The sequence below is a fragment of the Gallinula chloropus genome, assembly GCF_964237585.1.
Source record: "Gallinula chloropus genome assembly, chromosome: 22".
NCBI classification, from domain to species: Eukaryota; Metazoa; Chordata; class Aves; order Gruiformes; family Rallidae; genus Gallinula; species Gallinula chloropus.
The window spans coordinates 8,418,298-8,441,142 of record NC_140107.1 but is presented as its reverse complement, the minus strand read 5'-3'; the positions used below and the strand labels follow the sequence as shown (position 1 = coordinate 8,441,142).

Sequence of the window (22,845 nt, the reverse complement as noted above, 5' to 3'; positions counted from 1 at the left end):
ACCAGCACGGGTGTATTTCGGCCGGGCAGGATCCACCTGCCCCCCCGCGCTCGCAGCGCAGCTGTACAGCAGCACCCGCGCCGCCCCTCTCCCCGCCGCCCCCCGGCCCCCGGCGCAGCGGGGAAACAATATTAACAGCAAAGGCGGGGGGTGGGGGGCGCGGGGCCCCCCTCAGCCGAAGGGGCCCTTGACGTTTTTGGGCTGGAAGAGGGGCTGCTCCATGGGCATGGCTCCCATGCACTCCGAGGGGTTGCAGTGCCCCGTCTTGCCCGGCTGCCCTGTGGCACCGGGGGGGCCGGGGATGCCGGGGATGCCCTGCTGGCCCACGGGGCCCGGGGGGCCCATCTTCCCGTAGCCCGGTGGCCCTTGGGGACCTGGAAGAGATGGAGAGAAAGAGAGAGAGAGAGAGGGATGGTGGCAGGGTGCAGGGATGGCAGCGAGCCCTGGCGTGGGGCTGGGGGCGGGGTGGAGGGAGGAAGCTCACCTGGGGGTCCCGGGGGGCCGCTGTCCCCCATCAGCCCCACACCTTTCTCCCCTTTCTCTCCTTTGGCGCCTGGCTCACCTGGAGGAGAGGGGGATGGAGAGGGGGATGGAGAGGGGGGGTGGAGAGGGGGGGTGGAGAGGGGGGGTGGAGAGGGGGGGTGGAGAGGGGGATGGAGAGGGGGGTGGAGAGGGGGGGTGGAGAGGGGGATGGAGAGGGGGATGGAGAGGGGGGGTGGAGAGGGGGGGTGGAGAGGGGGGGTGGAGAGGGGGGGTGGAGAGGGGGATGGAGAGGGGGGTGGAGAGGGGGGGTGGAGAGGGGGATGGAGAGGGGGATGGAGAGGGGGATGGAGAGGGGGATGGAGAGGGGGATGGAGAGGGGGATGAGACCACCACAGAACCGCAGCCCTCGGGGACACGGGGGCCGTCCCGGGGGGCAGCACCTACCCCTCATGCCCGGCACGCCTTGCCGCCCCTCTCTGCCGATCTGCCCTGGCATCCCCGGGGAGCCCGGGGGTCCTGGCCGGCCGGGCAGCCCATCCTTCCCTGGGGGGCCGGGTCTCCCTGGGGCCGCCACCATCTCCACCGGGAAGTGCAGCCGGGAGGTGTAATACGCCATCCGCTCTGCGGGGGGAGAGGCGGCTGCGCTCAGCGCCCCTGGGGGACCAAGAGATACCGGGCTGCGACCGGCCCCCCCTCCCCACCCCGTTACCGTCGAACATCTTGCTGAGCTCCTGCTGGATGAACCTCTTGATCTCGTCGTAATTCACCGCATCTCCCTGGGGGACACACACACACGAGGGGTTATTGCCCCCCGGCCCCAGGGAGGGGACACACAGGGGGTCCCATGGCCCCGCTGGCACGGCCACCTCTCCTTACCATCAGCCCCGGAGGGCCCGGCAGCCCGGGGCTGCCCGCGGGTCCCGGGGAGCCGGGGGGGCCCCTCTCCCCCGCCGGCCCCCGCGGCCCCACGAGGCCCATGGAGCCGCTCTTCCCCGGGCCCCCGGGCATGCCGGCCCGGCCCTTCTCCCCAGGGTAGCCTCTCTCGCCGGGGGATCCAGCTTCGCCCTGGGGAGACGCAGAGATGCTGCGCTCAGCACCCTCGGCGCGGGGCTGGGGGGGGGGTGTGGGGGGCTTGGGGGGAGGTTGAGGGGGCTGGAGGGGTGTGGGGGGGATGGGGGGAGGTTGGAGGGGCTGGGGGGAGGTTGGAGGAGCTGGGGGGGGGTGTGGGGGGGCTGGGGGGGGCCGTGGTGGCACAGCCGGGCTCTCCCCTCACCTTCTGGCCGGCCGGTCCTGCGGTGCCGGGTTTCCCTGGGGGGCCCTGGGGACACACGAAGGGGTGAGGGGGCAGGGATGGGGACACGGCGGCCGGGCAGATGCCACAGCCGGGTCCCGGGTCCTGCCAGGCTCCAGCCCCCCTCCCTCGTACCTCCTTCCCAACGGGGCCGTCTGGTCCCTGCTCCCCCTGGGGAATCAAAGCAGAGCAGTGAGAGGGGGTCCCTGCTCCAGGTCCCCGGGCTGCAAGGGGTCACCCCAGCACCCTCGTGCCCTGCTGCACTCACCGGTGGTCCCGGGTGGCCCGGGGGTCCCGGCTGCCCGGGCATCCCTGGCAGCCCTCGCTCCCCTGACGAGCCTCGCTCGCCCTTCAGCCCCTGCAGGGAGACAGGGAGGGAGCTGGGGGTGTCAGAGCCGGGGCAGGATGGGGGGGCTGCCACCCTGAACCCGCTCTCCATGGTGCCCACCCAGTCCCCCCCACCCCAGCCCCCCCATCCCGCTGCTGGGGCTGTGATGGGGCAGGGTCCAGCCCCAGGCACTACTCACCACTCCGGCGAGCCCAGCGGGACCCGGCTGCCCCGGGCTGCCAGGGGGGCCCTGGGGGGCAGAGAGAGGGGTGTTAGCCATGGGGGGGCATGGGGAATACCCTCCCTCTGCACCGGAGGGGGGCTCTGCCGGGCTCCCCCCCACAGGCGCTGTCCCTGTGGGCCGTGGTCCAACTTACAATGAGCCCCGGGGGTCCCTGCCGGCCTTGGGGTCCCATGGGTCCGGGCTCCCCCTGGGGAAGGCAGTGTGATGAGGGGTGCCATGGGGCCCATCCTTTTTGGGGCCCCCACGCCCACCCAGCCCATCGCTCACCTCCGCTCCCGGCCGGCCCGTGCTCCCGGGGGGCCCAGGTTTGCCACAGTCACCCTGCAAGGAGGAAGGGACACGGTGGGCAGGGCAGCACCTGGAGACCCTGGCCCAGGACCGAGGGGGGCTGTCCCCACTGAGTGCCCCCCAGTGCCTCTGCCGCTCACCTTCGGTCCTGGGAGACCCGGGTGCCCCGTCTTCCCCTTGAAGCCCTGAAGGGAGGAAAGAGCTGGGGGAGGGTCCCTGGCTCTGACAAGCAGCGACCCTGCCCCAGCTCTCTGCCAGGGACCCCCCTGTCCTGCTGTGCTGCACTGGGGGGGATGCTCAAGCACCCCCTCAGGCTCAGTGTCCCCATGAGTGGGACAGTCCTGGCTGCAGGGACACCCTGTCCTGGCTGCAGGGAGATGCCAGGCACCAGCACCGAGGGGGTGGCAGGGAAAGCTGTCACTCACCGGAGGACCCATCATCCCTGGTGGGCCAGGAGGACCAGGGTCACCCTGGAGAGAAGGAGACATGGGTTGGGGGGTGTGTGGGGGGCACAGGGTGGGTGTTCCCCCCTACCAGCACCCAGGAGGTCCCTGGAGCCTCACCCGCAGCCCTGGCTTGCCATCCTTGCCATCCAGTCCTTCCAAGCCAGCGGGGCCCTGCGGGGACAAGGGGAGGGTGTCAGAGGGTGGTCTGCATTGAGTGGGTCTGGGGACCCCTAAGGGATCTGCTCTTGGCACCCCAGGCAGTGGAAGGGGGCCCTGGGGGGTGGGTGCAGCCAGCAGAGCACTGTGGTACTGCTGGTCCTGCCCTGAGGCTGCCATGGGGGGAGTGGGGGGGTCTTACCTGGATGCCTGGGGGTCCGGGTGGTCCGGGGGGCCCTGGCATCCCCGTGGGGCCACGCATGCCCTCGCTGCCCTGCCAGAGCCACACGAGGTCAGGGGAGCAGCTGGGGCTGGGGACCCCCCCTGGCCACCCCACAGGGTGGGGTCAAACCAGCCCCCAGCCCCCGGGATGAGGGTGTCACAGCCACATCCCAGTGACACTCAGCCATGGCACCCACCTTCTCTGCCGCAGGTCCTGGTGGCCCAGCAGGGCCGATCTTCCCAGGAAAACCAGGAGGTCCCTACAGAGCAGCAGTTAGTGAGGGGGGGGCACAGCCCCACACAGCCCCCCAGCCATCTCCACCCCCACGTTAAGGGGTTCACTCCGGGGCTGCTCTCCACACCTCATCCCATAGGATGGGGTCTGGTCTGGCTGGTAGGAACCCCCAGCCGGTACCCAGCCCCGTGGGGACATGGGGGACACCCAGCAGCATCTTCCAGGGACACCCAGCAGCATCTCCTGGGTGTCAGAGGGTGGTCCCTGTGGCTGCCCCAGCAGGACACACTCACCGGTGGTCCCGGGAAGCCAGGCTGGCCCTGGAAACCCTGCGGAGAGACGAGAGCTGAGCTGGACCCCCCCGGCCACACCCTGCCCGAGGGGGGTCCTGGGGCCCCCTGTCCCCATGGGGGTCCTGGCAGATGCTCACCTGGTCCCCCTTCTCACCGGCACTGCCTGGGAGTCCGCGCTCGCCCCTTGGTCCCTGCGAAGAGGGGTGATGAGGGGGGTGGGTGGGGGGCACCTCTCTGCACCCGCTGCCACCCCCGCTCCCTCCCCACAGCCCCCCCGAGCTGATGGGGGTGGCACCTACCGCTGGCCCCGTGGGACCGGGGAGACCGTCCAAGCCGGGGGGTCCCTGGCAGGGGGAGGAAGAGGGTCAGAGCGATGTGGCTGCAAGGACCTCAGCCCCGGCGCCCACGGCAAGGGGGGGCACCTGGGAGACCCCCTCCCCAGCCCCTCTGCCCCTGGAGCACGGCCTCGAGGGACTCACCAGTTCCCCTTTCTCCCCGGGGGGACCCACGTAGCCCCGCTCGCCCTTGATGCCCTGAGGAGGGAGGAGATGAAGGTCCCACATGGGGCTGGGACATGGGGCAGGGATGGGATGGGATGGGATGGGATGGGGGGACGGATGGGGCCCAGGCAGGGCATGGGGCAGGGGGATGGGATGGGGGGATGGATGGACAGACAGACAGTGGGCAGACAGACAGTGGGCAGGGGCTGGATGGGACAGGGATGAGCCAGGAGGGGACACAGCTCTTGGTGCTGGTTGAGGTCCCCCAGTTTCCTGCCCCAGCAGCGTGGGGGACCCCAGGGAGGGATGTGGGGACACGTGAGGTGGCTGGGGGCTGGCACGTGCTGCCTGCCCCCCCCACAAGTACTCACAGGGAGGCCGGGGGGGCCCGTCGCACCGGGGTAGCCAGGCTGCCCTGGAGGTCCCTGTGTGGGAGGATGATGCTGAGCCCCCAGCCAGGGGCCCAAAGCCCACAGGGCACCAGTGCCCCCACCCATCACCCCCCTCCCCCTCCTTCCACACCCCTTACCGGCTCCCCTTTGGCTCCAGCAAGCCCGGCAGGGCCACGCTCCCCCTGGAGACCCTTCGGAGGGAGAAGAGAGGAGATGCAGGGGGGGTCCTGTAGCCCCCACCCAGGTCTGTGCCCACCTGGCAGCACAGCCGGGCGGGGGGGGGGGGGGGGGCAAGGACCCCCATGGGTCTGTCGTCTCCACTGGCCCCAGCCAGCACCTCCAGGCACCAGGGAGGACCCGCTGGGCCCCCAGTTGGGCTCCATCCCCCCGGTGCCAGCAGCACACACCGGGCTGGGTGCCGGAGCGTGGCCAGGGATGCTCACACACAGACATGGGGACAGGGGTCACTGCTGCCAGCACCCCCAAACTGTGGGGACCCACTGGCAGCCCCAGTGCCACGGAAACATCAGCTTGGGGAGGGCTGCTGCGGGTACCCAGCTCCTGGCACCCACTGCTCGCTGGTGCCACCCGCTGCCGCCCCGTCCTCCCTGGGTGCACCGGGCGTGGGGGACACAGGTGACAGCCAGGAGCCCCTGGGCTCTGTCCCCAGAGGGCTGGGGTGACACAGGTGACAGCCAGGAGCCCCTGGGCTCCATCCCCGGAGCGCTGGGGTGACACAGGTGACAGCCAGGAGCCCCTGGGCTCCATCCCCGGAGCGCTGGGGTGACACAGGTGACAGCCAGGAGCCCCTGGGCTCTGTCCCTGGAGCACTGGGGTGACACAGGTGACAGCCAGGAGCCCCTGGGCTCTGTCCCCAGAGCGCTGGGGTGGGTTAGTGGGGGTGACGTGGTGCTGAGGCGGTGGGGGCTGGACAGGACACACGAGCACACCGCAGAGCAACGGCCCACAGAGACCCACGGACACCCACGGACACCCACAGAGACCATGAGGTTATGGTGACATTAGTGGATGAGGGGACAAGGACCAGGACAGCGCTGGCACGGAGGGTCCTGCCCGAGAGCCGCCGGGGCAGCCCCCTCCCTGCCTCGTGCTGGGAGGGGGCACATGGAGGAGCAGGAGGGTGGAGATGATGGAGATGATGGAGATGAAGGAGGAGATGGAGATGAAGGAGATGATGATGGAGATGGAGACGAAGGAGGAGATGATGGAGATGGAGACGAAGGAGGAGATGATGGAGATGGAGACGAAGGAGGAGATGATGGAGATGGAGATGAAGGAGATGAAGGAGATGATGAAGAAGGAGATGAAGATGAAGGTGATGATGCCATCTGGTGCACCCAGCCTGCCCCGTGGGACCTGTGATGAGCTGTGGGCACTGAGCTGGGGCAGCAGGACCCAGCACCCCCAGAGCAGCTCAAGTGAGGCAGCGCAGGGGCTACGGCCACCCCCGGCTCACCCCAGTCCCACAGCAGGGAAGGGCCCCAGCGTGGGGCTCCCCCAAAGCCCACCAGTGCCAGCACCAGGTCCCTGAGCTCAGGAAGAGGATTCCCAAGCCAGCAGCCCCCAGGTCTGCTGAGAGCCCCCCCAGCACGGGGATGGAGGAGGTGGAAATGGTTGGATGGAGATGGGGTGAAAGGGGAGGGGACAGCTGGACTGCGGCTGCTCCCAGGGGACACAGGGACAGGGGACACAGCCAAACCAAGCGGCAACAACAGAGGGCACAGAGCAGAGCCGTGCTGGGTCCTTACGGGCAGTCCGGGTGCGCCAGGCGTTCCAGGAAAGCCTGGGGGGCCCTGAGGGGAGAAACAGGGAGGTCACAGCCTGGACGCAGCACCCAGGAACCCCGGGCTGAGCCCTGGGGCTCCCACCAAGCCGGGCTCCTGCTCCGTCTCCAGGCTGGCAGCGCCTTCGCCTCCATCTCCAGACTGCCGGGAGGCAGCCCCGGCCCCAGCCCTCTGCCCATCACCGTCGCCTCGGGGCAGGGCACTGGGTGCCCCTGGTGACGCGCGGTGGGGAGGGCTCCAGGACTCCCCCAGACCACAGCATGACGCCTGTGCAGCCCCCCCCCACCCCAGGCGGGGGTACTTACGATGGGCCCGGGTGGTCCTGGGGGTCCCCGCAGTCCCGGTGGTCCCTGGGGAGACACGGATGTGACCGCAGCGGGGGGCGAGGGGCCCGACCGGCTCCAGCTCCCAGGGGCTCCGAGGGACCGGGCACGGCCCCTGCTGCCGCCGGGAAGGGCTGGGGTGGGGGGGGGGGGCTTTGGGGGGGGCAGCATGAGCACACCCACCTGCTCGCCTCTCTCGCCGGGGATGCCCGGGGTGCCCGGCAGCCCGGGGTCACCCACACAGTCCGGGTCGGGGCTGTCACCCTGTGGGGAGCAGGGACACGTCAGGAGCTGGGGTGGCTCTGCCCTCTGCCCACAGCCAAGCCCCGCCAAGCACAGCCCCCCCCCAGCCCCCCCTCAAGCATCCTCTGCTCCCCCAAAGCCCAGCTGCTCGCGCAGGGGGGTGCGGTGCCGGGTTTTGCCGCAGGGGGAACCAGCCCTGGGCAGCAGCTCAAGGCCGGGTGCAGGGGCAGGGTGGCACCATTCACTCACCCGAGCCTCCTCCGCCCTCGGGAACTGGGAAAAGCACTGGAAGAAAACCCAGGAGTCACCTCGGGATCCCCCGCAGGGATGCGCCGGGGGAGCCACGGGGCACGGGGACCCCCACATCCCACCCCCCCCGGGGCACTCAGCTGCACCCGCTGCTCCAGCCCGCAGGATGAGCCCGTCCCCCTTCCCAAGGATCCCATCCAGGCAGGTGGGAGCTGTGCCTGGGAACCACACCAGGCAGGACCAGTGTGCCCCAGTGTGCCCCAGTGTGCCCTGAGCGTGCCCTGAGCGTGCCCAGCCTTGCCAGTGCCCGCACAAGCCGATGCCTGGGGCTCAGGTGCATCCCTGCACTGCATCCCAAGCCCCCCCACAGCACCCAGGGGTTTTGGGGTGCCACCATTCCCCCCCCCATCCCGAGCCAGGTAACACTCACCTGGGCGCAGCTCTCGCTGCCGGGGGCTCCTGGCATCCCCCCGTCCCCCTTCTCTCCCTTCACGCCCCTGGGTGCTTCGAAGGCTGCCTGCAGCTGGGTGCAGTCCCCACAGAGGGTCTGGAGGGGGGCAGACAGGGGGTCAGGGGCTCCCTTGGGGTCCCCACGGTGGGCAGGCGCCCCGTCCCCCAGGCTCTCACCTTCAGCACCTCGATGTTCCTCTCAGCCATGACGGCCAGTGGCCCCTGGAAGGGATGCAGGAGGGGTGGGGATGGTCCCCGTGCTGGGGGGAGCAGGATGGGTGGGGGGGTGGGGGGTCCTGCCATGGGTGCAACCACTACCTACCAGGTCTCCAGCTGGCCCGGGTAGTCCTGGTAACCCGTTGTGTCCTGGCATCCCCTAAAGCCAAGGAGGGGCTGAGGGGCTGACCCAGCACTACCCGCTGGGCAGGATCGGTCCCCGCTCCCCATCCCACTGCTGCTCCCAGCTCCCAGCGCTCACCTGGCGGCCGGGGGCACCTGGGGGGCCGGGGGGGCCGGGGGCTCCGGGGGGACCCTGCAACACCCCAGAACACAAGTGGAGAGAGGCAGGGGGGTGAGGGGGTGGGGGGCAGCAGGCACAGCATGGGGAGGGCAACACCCACCTGTGGGCCTGGCTGTGGCTGCCAGGACATCCCAGTCCAGAGTCCTGGGGCTCCCTGGGGTGAGGAGAAAGGGGAGAGTATTTGGGGGGGTGGGGGGGTGGGGGGTGAAGCAGGGCCAGGGGGGTGCCCAGGGGCACCCGTGGTGCTTACTGGCATCCCGGCGTAGCTGGGGTCCTGGCGGGGGGTGGGTGGGCAGGCACACTCCCCGGGGTCTCCCTGCAGAGAGAGGGGGGGTGAGGGCAGGGAGGGTGGGGGAGGGGGCAGGGAGGGCGGTGGGGGGGCAGGGAGGGTGGTGGTGGGGGGCACAGGGAGGGCTGGGGGGGGGCACAGGGGGTACAGCTCGACCTTGACTCACCTTCTCGCCCCGGGCACCCTTCTCGCCCTGTGAGGAGGGAAGTCAGAGATGCTCATTAGCCCCCAGGTTCCACCCCCTCCCCATGCCCCCCACCCACAGCTGGGTGAGCAGCAGGGCACAGCAGCTCAGCACCCCACTGCCCTGGCCCACACGGCCCCTCTGACACCCCCCAAAACGTACCGGCTGCCCGCTGGACCCAGGGAGCCCCCGCTGCCCTTCGGGGCCCTGTGAGGAAGAGGAGGGTGAGGAAGCTGGAAGCTCAGGGCGTGAGGGGGGTGTGGGGAGGATGGAGATGCCCATCCCAGTGGGCAGGACTTACTGGGAGCCCTGTGACGCTGGCCCCGGGTGGGCCGGGGGGTCCTGTGGCACCTTTGGGTCCCGGAGCTCCCTGCAGAGGAAGGACAGAGGGAGTGGGGGGCACACAGGGTGGGCAGGGAGGGCTGGGGGACGCTCCCTTACCTTGGCACCTTTCTCTGCTGCCATCCCGGGGGGTCCCTGCGGTCCGGGGGGGCCCTGGGGGCAGGAGAGGGTGTTAGGTGCCCCCAGCCAGCCCCCTGCCCACCCAGCGGGTGGGCTGGTCAGGACCCCACTGCCACCTCCTGCACTGGGAGGGGCTGATGCTAGGGGGGCACGATCCCCCTGCTCACGGGGGCTGGGGGCTGGGGGTGGGGGGGCTGGCAGCTGCCCCATCTCCTGGGGCTGGGCACCCCTAAATGCTACTTACGGGGGTCCCGGGTGGTCCGGTGTCCCCGGGCTCTCCCTGTGGGGACAAAGAGTGTGAGAGGCAGCAGAGCCCCTCAGCACGGCACAAGCCCCCCACCCCTCACCTGTGGTCCTGGCTGGCCGATCCCCCGCGGTCCCGGCTCCCCCTGGGGAGACAGAGGGGCAGTGAGCGGCCCTGAAGCCCCCCACCCAACCCCCCACAGCACCCCAGCACCCCACGGCCCCACTCACCTGCAGCCCCTTCATCCCAGGGGGGCCCTGGACCCCGGGCAGCCCCGGCTTCCCCTGGAACAGACACCAGTGTCACTCCCGAGGGCAGGACGATGGCACCCAGCACCCATGGGGAGGGGGCACCCTTGGGGAGGGGGCACTCACCGGTCTGCCTGGCTGGCTGATGCCTGGGGGTCCCTGGTCCCCTTTGGCCCCGGGTTTTCCTGGGATGCCAACCGTGCCCAAGAAGCCCCCGTGGGGAGCAGGACTGGGCTCACAGGAGTCTCCCTGCAGAGGAGGGAGCACAGGAGTTGGGGGGGTTGGGAAAGGGGAGGGATGGAGAGGGTGGGGGGCACTGGGCTGTCCCCATACAGGCTCTGGGGGGGTCTCACCTTCTCGCCTTTGGGGCCAGCTGGCCCCCTGACGCCCGGCTCACCCGCCAGCCCCGGCAGCCCCGCCGTGCCCGGGGTGCCTGGGTCCCCAGGGCTGCCTGCATCCCCCTGGCAAGGGAAGGAGACAGGGCTGCACGGGGCAGGGAGGGACACGGCGCTCCCCCAGCCCCCATAGTCTGGGGGGGGAAAGGGGTGTTGTGATCCCCTCTGCCACCCCCAGCCCTCCCAGAGCCCCCTCCCCAGCCCCTCTCACCTTCTGTCCCTTCTCACCAGCGTCACCAGGTCTGCCCTGGGGAAACAGAGGCACAGGTCAGGCCAGAGCATCCCCCAAAACGGGCACCCCTGAGCACGGGGTGGGGGGCACTCACCGCCCTGCCCGGGGGGCCGCCCTGGCCCCTCTCCCCCGGGGGTCCAGGCACAGCCAGCACCGTCGCTGCCCCTTCCAGGGCCTGTGGTGGGGGAGGACACTGCCCACACGGCTCACCCTGCAGAGGGGACAACCTGGTGGGTTCAGGGCACTGCAGGGGGGGTGAAGGGGTGCCCACAGCCCCCGCTGCTCTCCCCACCTCAGCGCTGCTCCATGCAGTGAGCTGCACAGAGCTCAGCTGGGGGGGTCACAGGGACAAGGCAGGGTGCTGGGGTTGGGGGGGGGGGTGTCCCCCCATCTCAGGCCTCACCTTCTGTCCTTTGAGCCCCCGCACGCCTGCATCACCCTTGTCTCCTGGGAGCCCCTGCACCACGAAGCCACAGCAGGAGTGAGCCTACAGCCCCCAGCACCCAGCTCCAGCACCCCTGGGCTCCCACCCTCAGCCCCCCTCCCCACCCCGACTCACCGGTCTGCCGGTGGGTCCCTGCTGACCTTCATCCCCCTGAAAGAGCAGGGCCAGGGGCAGGATCAGGATCAGGCCCGGAGGGAGCTGAGGCTGCCCCCAGCCCATGGGACGATGGAGCTGTGGCTGCTCCCTCAGGGGCTGCAGGAAGCCTGGGGGGCACTGGGGTCACTCACCTTCTCCCCCTTGATGCCAGCCAGCCTGGGGAGCATCGCTTCGCCCTGCCGAATAACCAGGGTGGCCACACACCCAACCTGGGGCAGCCAGGGTGCCCTCCCTTTCCCCCAGCACAGGAGATGGGGGGCTCAGCCCCACGTACTCACCGGCAGCCCCGGCTGCAGCGGCGCTGGGTCCCCCTCCAGCCCCTCGGCAGGACCCCGCAGCAGCGCGGCGAGGGCACGGGCATCGCAGGACAGGCAGGAGTCCCCCTGGGAGGGAGGGGCAGGGTGGGGCTCAGGGGGTGCCCAGGGGGTGGGGGGGTGGGTGGGATGGAGGGAGGGGCACTCACCTTCTCCCCTTTCATTCCGTGGATGCCGGGATCTCCCTGGGAAGAAACCGGAGGAGTTGGGTTGGGGGATGCTGGATCCATCTCCCCCCCCCCATCCTGACTCCAGCTGGGGACCAGCCAGCCCATCCCTGGGCCCCTCAGCACCTACCCTGTCCCCTTTGGGTCCTGCAGGGCCAGGTCTGTCCTGGGGAGGGAGAAAAGAAGGGGGAGCATTAGGGATGCAGGGACCCTGCCCCCCCTGTGCGCTCACCCACAGCCCCCCCCGGGGCTCAGACTCACCGAGACCCCGTCTTTGCCGGGTGCTCCGGGTGCTCCCCTGGGTCCTGGTTTGCCTGGCAGCCCAGTGACACCCACCATGGCCCCAGAGATGGTGGGACACACCTCGCACGGCTCACCCTGCCCATGGGGACAGAGAGATGCAGCCCTGGGCACGGTGGGGCAGCCCCAGGATGCCCCAGGATGCCCTGAGCAGCCCAGAGCCCAGGGGATGGGCATCGCTGGCAGGGGCCACAGCACAGCATGGCACAGCCCCACGCCAGCCTGCCCTGCTGCTGTACCCACCTTGTCTCCTTTTGGCCCCAGGATGCCAGGGGGTCCCTGTGGGAGGAGGGCAGGGCATGGGCTTTATTGTCCAGTGCCACCCATCAGCACCCACCCCTGCCACCAGCCGTGGCACAGGACAATCCCAGCCCCAAAGCAGCTGTGGCACAGGACAATCCCAGCCCCAAAGCAGGCCACAGGCTCTCCCAAACCCCTCTCTGCACCTGGGCTCGGATCCTGCTGCTGCTCTGGCCGAGCAGCCCCGACCCTGAGCCAGGAAACCCGTCGCTGACCCCCGGGTTGGCTCCAGGCTCACAGTACTCACGGGTGTCCCAGGCGATCCTCCGGGTCCAGGAGCTCCCGAGCTGCCCTGGAGCCAGAGACAGGAGAGCATGAGCACTGAGCCATGGCCCTCAGCACCCTGCTCCCCACAGGGGGGCTTCCTGCTCCCCCCATCCCCCCCAAACTGAGCTCTGGGGTCCCCAGCACCACCAGCCAGCACTGACTCAGCTGCAGTGGATCCATCTCTGGACAGGGATCCCCAGCACTGAGCCACCCTTGGGTGGGAGGGGAGAGGGGGGGCAGTCAGGACCCCTTTCCCCCACACTCACCTTTTCTCCCTTTGGACCTGGGGGGCCCCCAGGATCACCCTGAAACAAGGAGAGGGGGATGTTAACCAGCCAGCCCCATGGCAGAGCTCCGAGGTGGCACCTCACCCCCTCCCATGGGGCACTGAGGACACCCCCAGGCACAGCCCCCCAGCACCAGCATCCTTACCGGCCTCCCTGGGAAGCCAATCCCTGGAGAGCCCGGCTTCCCTGGAGGCCCTGGCTCACCAGCCAGCCCCTCAGGTCCCACGAGGCCAGGGTCACCCTGGAAGGCAAAGTGGGGTGTCAGTGCTGGCACTGCAGCTGGATTGCTCCCACCCCCCTGCTCCCCGAGCCCCCACCTACCTTCTGGCCCTTGGGGCCCACCACACAGATCTCTCCAGGCCGTCCCTGCCGGGAGGGGTGGAGGTGTGAGGGGTCTGCAGGCTCAGCTCTGTGCCCAGCACGGGGTGGGCTGCTCCAGCTGCCAGACCCCCCCGTGCCCCAGGGATGCTCAGGTACCACCCGGCGCTACTCACGTCACGCCCCGGACGCCCCGGCTTGCCCTGCAGTCCCCAGTCGCCCTTCTCACCCTTCTGGCCCTGAGGGACAGACAGACAGACAGGGCTGGGTTGGAACTGTCAGATCCCAGCATCTCTGCCTGGACCCACAGGGCAGCGGGGTCCCCACTGCAGCACCCAGACCCCCCGGGCAGGCTGGACGTACCTTCTGCCCCTCAGCACCAGCTGCCCCCGGGAGCCCCTGTGTGGGAACAGCAAAGCAGAGTGGGCACCCACGGGTGGGCTCTTTCAGCCCACCACCACCCACCGAGCCACCTCCTCAGGGCTGGACCCCCCGCACCCCAGCCTGGGGTACGCGTGAGATTTGGGGTGGGGGGTCCCCCATGGCTGAGCATCACTTACCACCTCCCCGCGCTGCCCCTTCTCACCCTGCGGCCCCTCCGCGCACTGGGGAGCAAGAGGAGGGAGTGGGGTGAGGGGGGGGCGGCAGAGCTGGGGGTGGGGGAATGTGGGAGGTGTGTTGGGGGGAGGGGTCTCACCTGCACGGGGCCGCCGGGGTGGGTGCGTATGCAGTCAGCACCCTGTGGGAAGGGAGACAGGGGTGGGGATGGGGAGCTGTGGAGGGCAGCGGGACCCCCATGTGCTGGGGATCCCCCTGTGCTGGGGACCCCCGCGAGGAGCAGCCCTGCAGAAGGGGGGTCCCTGCCCCCTGTGTGCCAGGGACCCCTGCAAGGAGCAGCCCTGCAGAGGGGGGGTCCCAGCTGGGGGGCACAGTGGGGACACTCACGCGCTCGCCTTTCTCCCCCTTGCTGCCAGGGGTGCCGGGCACGCCGCGCTCACCCTTCCCACCCTGCAAGAGAAGAGGGGTGCAGGTGGGGAGGTGGGGACCCCAGGTCCCTGTGCCCAGATGGTGGGGCACAGCCGAGGGTCTGAGCAGCTGGAGCTGGGCTCTGCGTGTCCCAGGGGGGTGACAAACCTACCTTTGGACCTGTGGGACTAAGTGTGACCTAGGGAGAGAGGAGACGGGTGTCCAGCGGTGCCCAGAGCCCCTCAAGGACACGCTGCCTCCGAATGGCAGCAGGGGAAACCCCCATCCCCACCACGGCCCTGGAGACCCTGTCCCCAAAAGCCACCTGGGAAGCCCCATGGGGCACACAGGGTCCCGAGCACCCACTATCCCCCCACCATCACCCCCACGCCTCCAGCCAGAGGTTGCCATAGGAATGGGGCCACATCTGGAAGGGATCAGAGACTCTCCCTGCAGCCAGATGTTGCCGGGCCCCAGGCCAGGAGCAGCCATGGGTTGTGGGGGGCTGGAGGCAACGGCGCAGCGCAGGAGATGCTCCCAGACCAGCACCCCAGCAGCTGGGTTGGGGTCCCCATCTCCCCCCGATGGCACACTCACGTTTGCTGAGGATGACTGCGCTGAGCAGGGGGGGCACTGGAAGAGACAGGGATGGATGGAGGCTCACACCAGCTCCACGCGCTGCTCAGGACACCCAAACCCACCACCCCACTCCCCTGGCTTCCCCACCACCACCCCAGATCCCTGTGGCCCTCCCAGATCCCTGGGCCCCTTCCCAGACCCCTGGGGCCCCCCCAGACCCCTGCTGGGGCTCCCCCAGCAGCACCTCTCCCCACCAGCCCATGGGCACGGGGGATGCCCAGAGCAGAGAAGGGCAAAGCCTGGGTCATATCCCCACCCCTCTGCTGTGTCCCCAGGGAGCCAGGAGAGTGGCTGGTCTGGCCCTGGGCTCTCCCTGTGGCTTTGTGGCTTGACCGCAGCTCCTCCGGGCCAAACCAGTTGCTCCAGTGTGCTCCCATGGGATCGGGGCCATCCAACCCCCCTGCACCCGGGTGCTGGTGCCAGCCCCACACCTCAGCCCCTCGCTGGGCGTCCCCTGGCTGTCTGGTCACTGTGCAGGCTCAAAGTCCCCCTCCCCAGCCCCCCAGCCCCCACTGTGGGACCCTGCCTGCCCCCCCAGGATCCCCAGCAGGATCCCACTGTGGGGGTGCAGCAGCCTGGGGGGACAGGCCCAGGCAGGGATGGAGCAGACTGGAGCCTCTTCCCGGCCCCGGCAGCGCTCCGGAGACGCTCGGAAGGAACAAAGAGGCCCTTGGCCACGGCTGGGATCGCTCCAGCGGCGGTGGAGAGTTATGTGGGGCCTCAGTTCCTGCTCGGGGGGAGCGGAGCAGCCGCTCCTGCGGCTCTGGCAGCAGCAGCTCGTTCCCAAACGGAGCTCGGACAGACCCAGCCCAGGGCGCAGACCGGCTCCGGCACCGGCGCTGGGGAGGGGCGCGGAGCAGGGCACGCCAGGACTGGGCTGGATGCCCTCTCCCGCCTCCCCTCACCTTCTCCTGGTGATCTCCCTTCGGGCTGGTCCTCCCCGAGGTCTTTGGCAGCTCCTGTGGAGAGCAGAGCACCCATGGGTGCTGCCTGTGCACCCCTGGGCGATAACTCTCCCGTGCGCCCTGGGTCACGCTGCCTGTGCACCCCCAAATTACCCTGCCTGGGGCACCCATGGGTGCACCCTGCCTCAGGCTGAGCCCTGAGCTGGCAGCTCAGTGGGTGCAGAGCAGCGGTGGGGCTGCCAGAGCCCCCCACCACCCCCTCCAGCTCCCTGGCATCTGGCCACCAGCACCCCCCTCCCTCCCATCCCACCAAGCCCAGTTTGGTGGAGAATGGGAATGGGAAGCGGGGCTGTTCCCGGGGCTGAATCGGGGTGGCCTGATGCACCCGCTGAGCACTGCCCACCCCGTGGGGCCGGGAGCATCCCGGGGCTGGGGAGTGGTGCCGGAGGGGTGGAGCTCACCGCGCCCAGCGGCTCCTCCAGGCAGAAGCAGCGGGTGTAGACCCGGCCCTCGGACCGCGGCGAGATCTCGATGAGGTTGCTGCTCTGCATCAGCTCCGCTTGCCGGCGGGTCTTGGGTGCTTCTGTGAGGCACTGCCGGGAGAGAGAGGGGGGCATGAGGGGGCTGCTGGGCCAAGAGGGCCCCAGCCTGAGCACCCAGCTGGGAGTCGGGAGAGGGACGCATCCTGCGCCCTGCACGGGGAGGGGCTGGTGCAGAGCTGCCCTGCATCCCCCTCCCCGGCCCCGAGCAGGAGGTGACCCACAGGGGAGCTCTGGTTAAGAGACCTGCCCTTGCCGTGCCTCAGTTTCCCCTCTGTGGAAACCCCTGACCACGCACGGGCAATGCCAGGGCCTGGCTGGGACCCGGGGTGGGGGCTCAGGGGGCACTCACCCCACTGTCCGAGATCTCACAGCACCCCTCCTGCTTGGCCAGCTCGGCGTCGCAGTAGATCTGAGCCTGCTGGATGTCAAACTGCAGCGGGACAGGGGCAGCAGGTGAGGGACAGGCAGGGACGGGCCCCGCACCGCAGGTCAGAGCGGACCCCCAGCCCCCCGGGGGACTCACCCGGATCGGGGTGCCGCGCACGGCATCCAGCCCCAGGAAGGCGTTACCCTCCGGGACCAGCGCCCGCCGCGCTGCCAGCGGCTTGGAGGAGATGGAGGAGCAGTCGAGGTGGATGGAGACGGCGCTGCTCTGCACGGACACCGCCACCTTGTGCCACCGCCCGTCGAAGAGGGACGCCACGGCCTTCCCCGTGAAGGTGGCACTGACGAACGTGGCCCCCGGGGCCCTGGCCTGGAACTCCAGGCTCTTCTCAGGGCCGTGCACAGCCAGGGAGAGCTGGGCAGAGAGGGGCAACGCCGCGCTCAGGGACGGCTCCTGCCTGTCCCCCTCACCATCACCACATCTCCTGCCTGTCCCCCTCACCGTCACCGCATCCCCTGCCTGTCCCCCTCACCATCACCATCCCCTGCCTGTCCCCCTCACCGTCACCACATCCCCTGCCTGTCCCCCTCACCATCACCATCCCCTGCCTGTCCCCCTCACCGTCACCACATCCCCTGCCCGTCCCCCTCACCATCACCACGTCCCCTGCCTGTCCCCCTCACCACGTCCCACCGCCCCAGGGACCGTACCTGGGGGTAGCCTTGCCGGTCGGTGACCTGGAAGAGGTACCAGTGCTCCCCGGTGCTGTTCTTCTTCAGCAGCAAGGTGAGGATGAGGGTGAAGGAGGGGGGCAGCCCCCGGGGAAACACCTGCCTGTGGGGACAGGTGTCAAGGGGCAGACAGACCCTGGTGCCGAGCTCTGGTGCTGGTGATCGCCGGCCCCACCAGCCCCCCACCCACACAGCACCCACAGCATCACTCCAACAGCCCCACTATGGGTCTGGCCCCATCGGGGCAGATCCAGCCCTGGCCCCACACGGCAGCACAGGAAACCCAGCCCTGGCATCCTGGGCTGTGCCAACGGATGGTCCCAGGCAGGCAGTGGGCAGCTGCAGCGCCCACCCATTTCCAGCAGCCTGGGATGCCCTGGCACAGCGGGGAGCAGGGCAGTGGCTCTCCAGTGGGACTGTGCCCAGTTTGCCCAGGCAGCCACTGGAAATCTGCTCCCAGCTTCGGCTGCACCACGCCAGCGATTTTCCAAGCCACCGCTCTGGAGCTGGACCAAGGATGGGGAGCGGGCCAGAGCCAGCAGTCCCCTCCTCTGCTCTCCGTGGGGCACAGGACCACCCTCGCTGGGCACCAAGGAGCAGGACCAGGCTGGAGGGGCACCCATGGGTAGCCCACCTGGAGGTCCTGACCTGGCTGCCCAGGTCACCCCAATGCTGAGCACTGTGCAGGGCTGGCTCTACGCTGCCACAGGCACCCAGCCAAGAGCAACACCAGCCTGGAGCATCTGCCACCTCGAAGCCATCTAAGGACTTGGCTGCCCAGGTTAGGAGCCAAGGCTGGGTCTCCTTCACTTTTCGGGAGAGCCTCGTGCCCGGCGCAGCTCTGTGCCAACCCCGGGGCGATGTGGGGACAGGCAGGAGCACAAAACCACAGCAACATCCTCCAGGAACAGCTCCGGAGGAGGAGGAGGACGTGGACCCGCTCCCACCTTGCCACGCTGCAGCATCCCTGCCAGCCTCGGGCACGGCCTGGGCAGGATGCGCTGGACACGCCGGGGCCAAGGGCTTGGTCCCCCCTCCCCGGCAGACCCAGCAGTGCCCGCCCAGAGCTGCACAGGGTTTTGTGCCTGTCTAGACCCCGGCGAGCGGCTGCCAAGCTGGGGAGAGCAGACACAGAGCAGCCACAGAGCCGCCTTGCGTAAGGCCTGGCCAGGGCCCAGCCCAGCCGCTGCAGCCCGGGAGTGACTTTCTAGGAGGGAAGCAGCTCGGGACGGCACCTCGGCGTCCCCTCGGGTGCTGCCTGACCCCTCCAGCGTCAGCCCCATCCTTAAAACACGTGGGGATGGTGGCCGGTGGCCCTTGGGCCACCAAGAGCCACCCCGCGAGCCACTCACTGGGTGGGCTGGACCAGGGGCACGGCGCCCAGCCGCAGGACCACCGGCCCCCTGGGGTTGTGGACCTTCTTGATGGAGGAGATCTTCAGCAGGTCAAACCTCTTAATCAGGTTAAAACCTGTGGGACAGAGAGGAGGAAGGTGAGACCCGTCCCTGGCACGGCTGCAGAGGGTCACCAGTCTCCAGGCAGGGTGTGGAGCCCATCCCCGTTGTGTCGGGGCTGCGTGCGGGGCAAGAGGGGCTTTCCTCACCTGTCGTGTTCTCATACTTGCCCCCAACCAGATCCTCATCCCAGAGCTGCGGGCACAGCTCTCCTGCAAGGCAAACCAGCCCGTCACCGTGCTGTCACTGAGCACAGCGGGGAGAGGTGCTAACGAGGAGCCCCCCCAAGTCCCAGCAGGTCCTGGGGTGCTGCCAGGAGCTCTCCCCGTCCCACTGAGGCCACTGGCAGCACAGACCCAGCACATATGGGTCCCACAGCAGCTCCTCACGAGCAGGAGCGAAGGAGCAGGTTTGGATGGGGTGGAGGGGGAGCTGGGAGCTGGCGCCCACCCCTCCCCCCAGCAGCAGCTTCACCCACTGGAAACTTTTTCCCAATTGCTGTGAGTTTTGCCTCAAAACAGCCCCATGTCTGGAATTGGCATCGGGAGACTCGGATGGGCACCACGGGAGGGAAGAGGGTGCCCAGAGCTGCCTGATGTCCTTCCAGTCCTGTCACGGTGACATCTCCAGACCGGGTGTCCCCCCAGCAGCCAGGGCTGGGCTGGGGATGGCCCGGGGGGCTGATCATGGGGTCGCTGGTGCTGCTTGTAACCGTGCTGATGGATGGATGCTCGCTCCAGCAGCACCACTCCACCTCCGCTGGATGCTACCAGATGTTGGGAGGGGAGGAGGAAACAAGGCGCTATTGAGGGAGGAATTCGTGTTGTCTCCCTGCACCCACCAGTCCTGGAGCAGGGGTGGCCCTTGGAAATTGACTTCCCCAGCCCTCAGCCCTTCCCGGGGGGCAGCTCCAGCCCCCCACAGCCCCAGCTGACCACCTCCACCTCCTCCCAAGAGCCGGGCACCACCACAGGCTGACCGCTCGCTCGCACATGGCAGAGTGGGGAGCTGCCCCTCGCCCTCGGGGACCCCCCAGCGTGGCAGTGGGGACTGTGTTTTTGGAGACAGCCCCACAGGCACATGGGGCTGGGGCAGAGGTCCCTCCCACCAGCGCTGAGATCATCAGCAGCAGGATGGGGGGGGGTGGAAAAGCAAAGCATAAATCACCCCAGGATCACGATCCTCTCCAGTGCTGCCCAGAAGGGAAATCACCCTCTGTCCAGCCTTGGTGTCCCTGAGGAAGGGCTCGGGGCACGGAGGCCACACCACACAGGACAGCGGGTGACAGTGCCAGCCACGGGGTCCCGTGTGAAGCCCGGCAGCCCCTGGGCCCCCCCAGACAAGCCACCGCTCCACCCCCGCAGACTGATGCAATCCAGGCTTGGCTGCCAGCAGCTCCTCCCCACCATCCGCCTCGAGCTCACCCCGAGCCACAGCCAGCCCCACGCTTCGACCCACAGATGGCAGCCCCACAGCCAGCGACACCTCAGCCAGGACCCCCCGTGGGCTCGGTTCTCGTCCCCTGTCCCCAGCTGCACGGTGACAGCCCTCCACCATTGGCTTGCACCGTGGCCAAACCTCTTTGGGAGGCTGAAACCCCCTCCCCAGAGCTCTGTGCAGCCCTGGGCAGCCCTGGCTGACCTAGAGCAGCCCCCACTTGCCCCCGGGCCAGCCCCAGCACCCCCACAGATGGTACCAGCTCTGCTGCCAGCTGGCAGCGAGTGCCCCATGGCCAGAGCACGGCTGAGCCCTGTCCCATTCCATGAGCACAGCCTGGGCCCTTCCCAGCACACGGTCACTGCGGGGGCGATGGCGGGGTGTCCCCGGGCCGGCTCCCTGTGTCCAGGCTCGCTCAGCTCTCCCTGGCCCGCTGCCTGCACGGGATGCTGAGCAAAGCCCCACAGAGCCAGCGCCCACAGCTGCTGCTCCGGCCACCAGCACGGGCCTGGCACGGCTCACGGCGTCCCCCAGCCACCTGTGACCCCTGGGTCTGCCCTAGCCCCTCTCCCCAGGGACAGGGGAGGAGGGGGTCACCCCCATGCAGACCCCGAGCCGTCGCTCTGGGTGCTCCTTACCTTCTGCTGGCGGCAGCTCCTTCCCCTCGCAGGCGCTGACCAGCCCCGCAAGCGCCAGGGCCCAGAGACCCCTCATACCGCCCACGGCACCGGCTTGGGGCCCACGCAGCTGGCTGCAGGGGGGAGACACGGGGCACTGGTGGGACGGGACCCAGTGGGCACCAACCCCCACCCTGTGAGCCTGCAAGAGCCTCCAGCACCCAACTGATGCTGCCCCAACTCAGCCACGGGCTTGGGCAGGATTTGGGGAGCAGTGTGGCTGCCCCCCCACCCCCCCCCGAGCCACTACCAGGTCCCCCCTCTGCTCCACACCCAGGCCAAGCCCCGGCATCCCCAGGCTCAGCCCAACTCCCGCTCCCAGATTTACTCCAAACATCCGGAAACACGAAGGCTGGGGTGCCCCAGAGCAAAGACTGGGTGCTCCCTCTGCAGACCCCCCACCCTGGGAAGGTCTCACTCCCTCCTGCTTTATCTCCCAGTCCTGTTTGGATGCTGAGGTGGCCTGAGACACACACCCCACCCCCCCCAAGGTCACTCCAACCTGGCCCCCCTCCTGCCTGCTTCCTGTCACGGGGCAAGGCAGGGCTGGGGGCAGCGTGAGCCAGGCGTGACAGAGTGGGCACCCCTGTGCCTCTGTCCACAGGCATGGCGGCGGGGGGCCCTTGGGGGGGGGGGGGGGCCCTTGGGAGGTGGGGGGCCCCTGGGAGGCAGGAGGCCTTGTGAGGCAGGGGGGCTTTGGGAGATGGGGGGGTCCTTGGGAGGTGGAGAACCCTTGGAAGGTGGGGGGCCCTTGCAAGGTGGGGGAACCCTGGTGAGGTGAGGGGACCCTTGCGAGGTGGGGGGACCCTTGCGAGGTGGGGGGACCCTTGCGAGGTGGGGGGCCCTGGCGAGGAGGGGGGACCCTTGTGAGGTGGGGGGCCCTGGCGAGGAGGGGGGACCCTTGCAACCAGCAGCCCCTCCACTGCCCTGCCTGTGCTCAGCTCTCCCGCACCCCCCGGCTCCCCGCTGCCTCCCCAGCTCCCCTGCCCCAAACCTCCCGCACGACTTCTGCACCCCCCGGCTCCCCCAGCCCATCACCCCCTTTCCCCCACCGTCTCCTGCGCCCCCTCCCCCCGCCTCCTCAGCACCCCGCCCCCGCTCCTCGCGCCCCTCCAGCCGCTCCCTGCCCGCACCCCGACTCTCCCATCCCCGCACCCTCCGCACCGCTGGGTCCCCGCGGCCCCGTCCCGCCCCGGGGCGGTGATTAATGATGATTAATGACTGGGAACCCCCCGCTCCGCGGCCGGCCGGCGGCGGGGCCGGGCTCTGCCCCGCTCCCGGTAGCGCCGGGACTCACCTGCGCGGCGCTGGGTCGTGCCCGGGGCTGGCGGGTCCGGCCGGTCGGTCCGGGGCGGTGGGAGCGCCGCGGGACACCGGGAGCTCCGCCGCGCCGCCCCCGCCGCCTTCCCCGCCTCCCTCGGGGGGGGCCCCCGAGCCGCCCCCCCGGCGGCCGCCCGCCCTCCGCCTCCCCAACCCGGGGGGGGGCCCGAGCCGAGCCGAGCCGAGCCGCCTTTCCTCCTCCTCCTCCTCCTCCTCCTCCTCCTTCACCACCTCCTCCTCCTCCTCCTCCTCTTCTTCCCCCCACACCCCATCCCGCCCGGGTGCCTCCTCCGGCAGCGCCCTCCCGACCCCGCCCTCCCCCCTCGCTCGGGGGCTGGACCCCCGCCCGCAGGAGCGGACCCCCGGTTTGGGGGGGTTGGGGTGGAACGGGGGTGCCCCGGTCCCCGGTGTGGGTGCGAACCCCGTCCCCCCGGCTGCCTGTGGAGCAGGGCAGCCCTTCATCCCCCCAGGGAGAGGAGGGGTCCCGGGTGCTGGTGCTGCCATCGCTGGCCGGAATGGTTGCGGCTCTGGGGAGGAAGGTGCCCCTCCGGGGATGCTCCTCCAGCAGCTTGGCACTGGACCACAGCGCCCGGTAAACTGGGAGCAGCCCTGGGGCAATCACCGTGGCATCAGGGCAGGCAGAGCCCCACCACACCCTGGGGCCGCTGCACCAGCCCCACGGCAGCTTGGGGACAGTTCAGCTCGGGACAGGC

The 22,845-nt window shown here is 69.8% G+C and overlaps 1 protein-coding gene across 1 annotated transcript; it reads right to left on the bottom strand.

Moving 5' to 3' along the window:
* On the bottom strand, positions 1–22,197 carry COL16A1 (collagen type XVI alpha 1 chain). The gene is made up of 71 exons (XM_084274063.1): positions 22,110–22,197; positions 20,774–20,886; positions 18,848–18,910; positions 18,597–18,714; positions 17,224–17,347; positions 16,652–16,927; positions 16,478–16,558; positions 16,048–16,179; positions 15,587–15,640; positions 14,640–14,675; positions 14,215–14,241; positions 14,022–14,084; positions 13,774–13,815; positions 13,637–13,681; positions 13,440–13,475; positions 13,253–13,315; positions 13,080–13,124; positions 12,904–12,999; positions 12,738–12,776; positions 12,452–12,496; positions 12,148–12,183; positions 11,866–11,982; positions 11,735–11,770; positions 11,587–11,622; positions 11,402–11,506; positions 11,255–11,299; positions 11,082–11,117; positions 10,926–10,979; positions 10,617–10,733; positions 10,502–10,537; positions 10,249–10,356; positions 10,022–10,144; positions 9,878–9,931; positions 9,751–9,792; positions 9,648–9,683; positions 9,383–9,436; positions 9,243–9,311; positions 9,104–9,148; positions 8,924–8,950; positions 8,719–8,784; positions 8,569–8,622; positions 8,427–8,480; positions 8,271–8,324; positions 8,126–8,170; positions 7,929–8,045; positions 7,499–7,534; positions 7,190–7,270; positions 6,989–7,033; positions 6,648–6,692; positions 5,016–5,069; positions 4,858–4,911; positions 4,466–4,519; positions 4,286–4,330; positions 4,124–4,177; positions 3,987–4,022; positions 3,656–3,718; positions 3,439–3,510; positions 3,198–3,251; positions 3,060–3,104; positions 2,775–2,819; positions 2,614–2,667; positions 2,480–2,533; positions 2,302–2,352; positions 2,043–2,132; positions 1,910–1,945; positions 1,757–1,801; positions 1,360–1,548; positions 1,193–1,259; positions 928–1,104; positions 485–562; positions 1–374 (listed from the first exon to the last, which is right to left on the bottom strand). Exons 2-71 carry the CDS (start codon positions 20,847–20,849, stop codon positions 172–174), a joined length of 4,854 nt encoding a protein of 1,617 aa, XP_084130189.1. The 5' UTR covers positions 20,850–20,886; positions 22,110–22,197; the 3' UTR covers positions 1–171.
* Between the last annotated feature and the right edge of the window lie 648 nt (positions 22,198–22,845).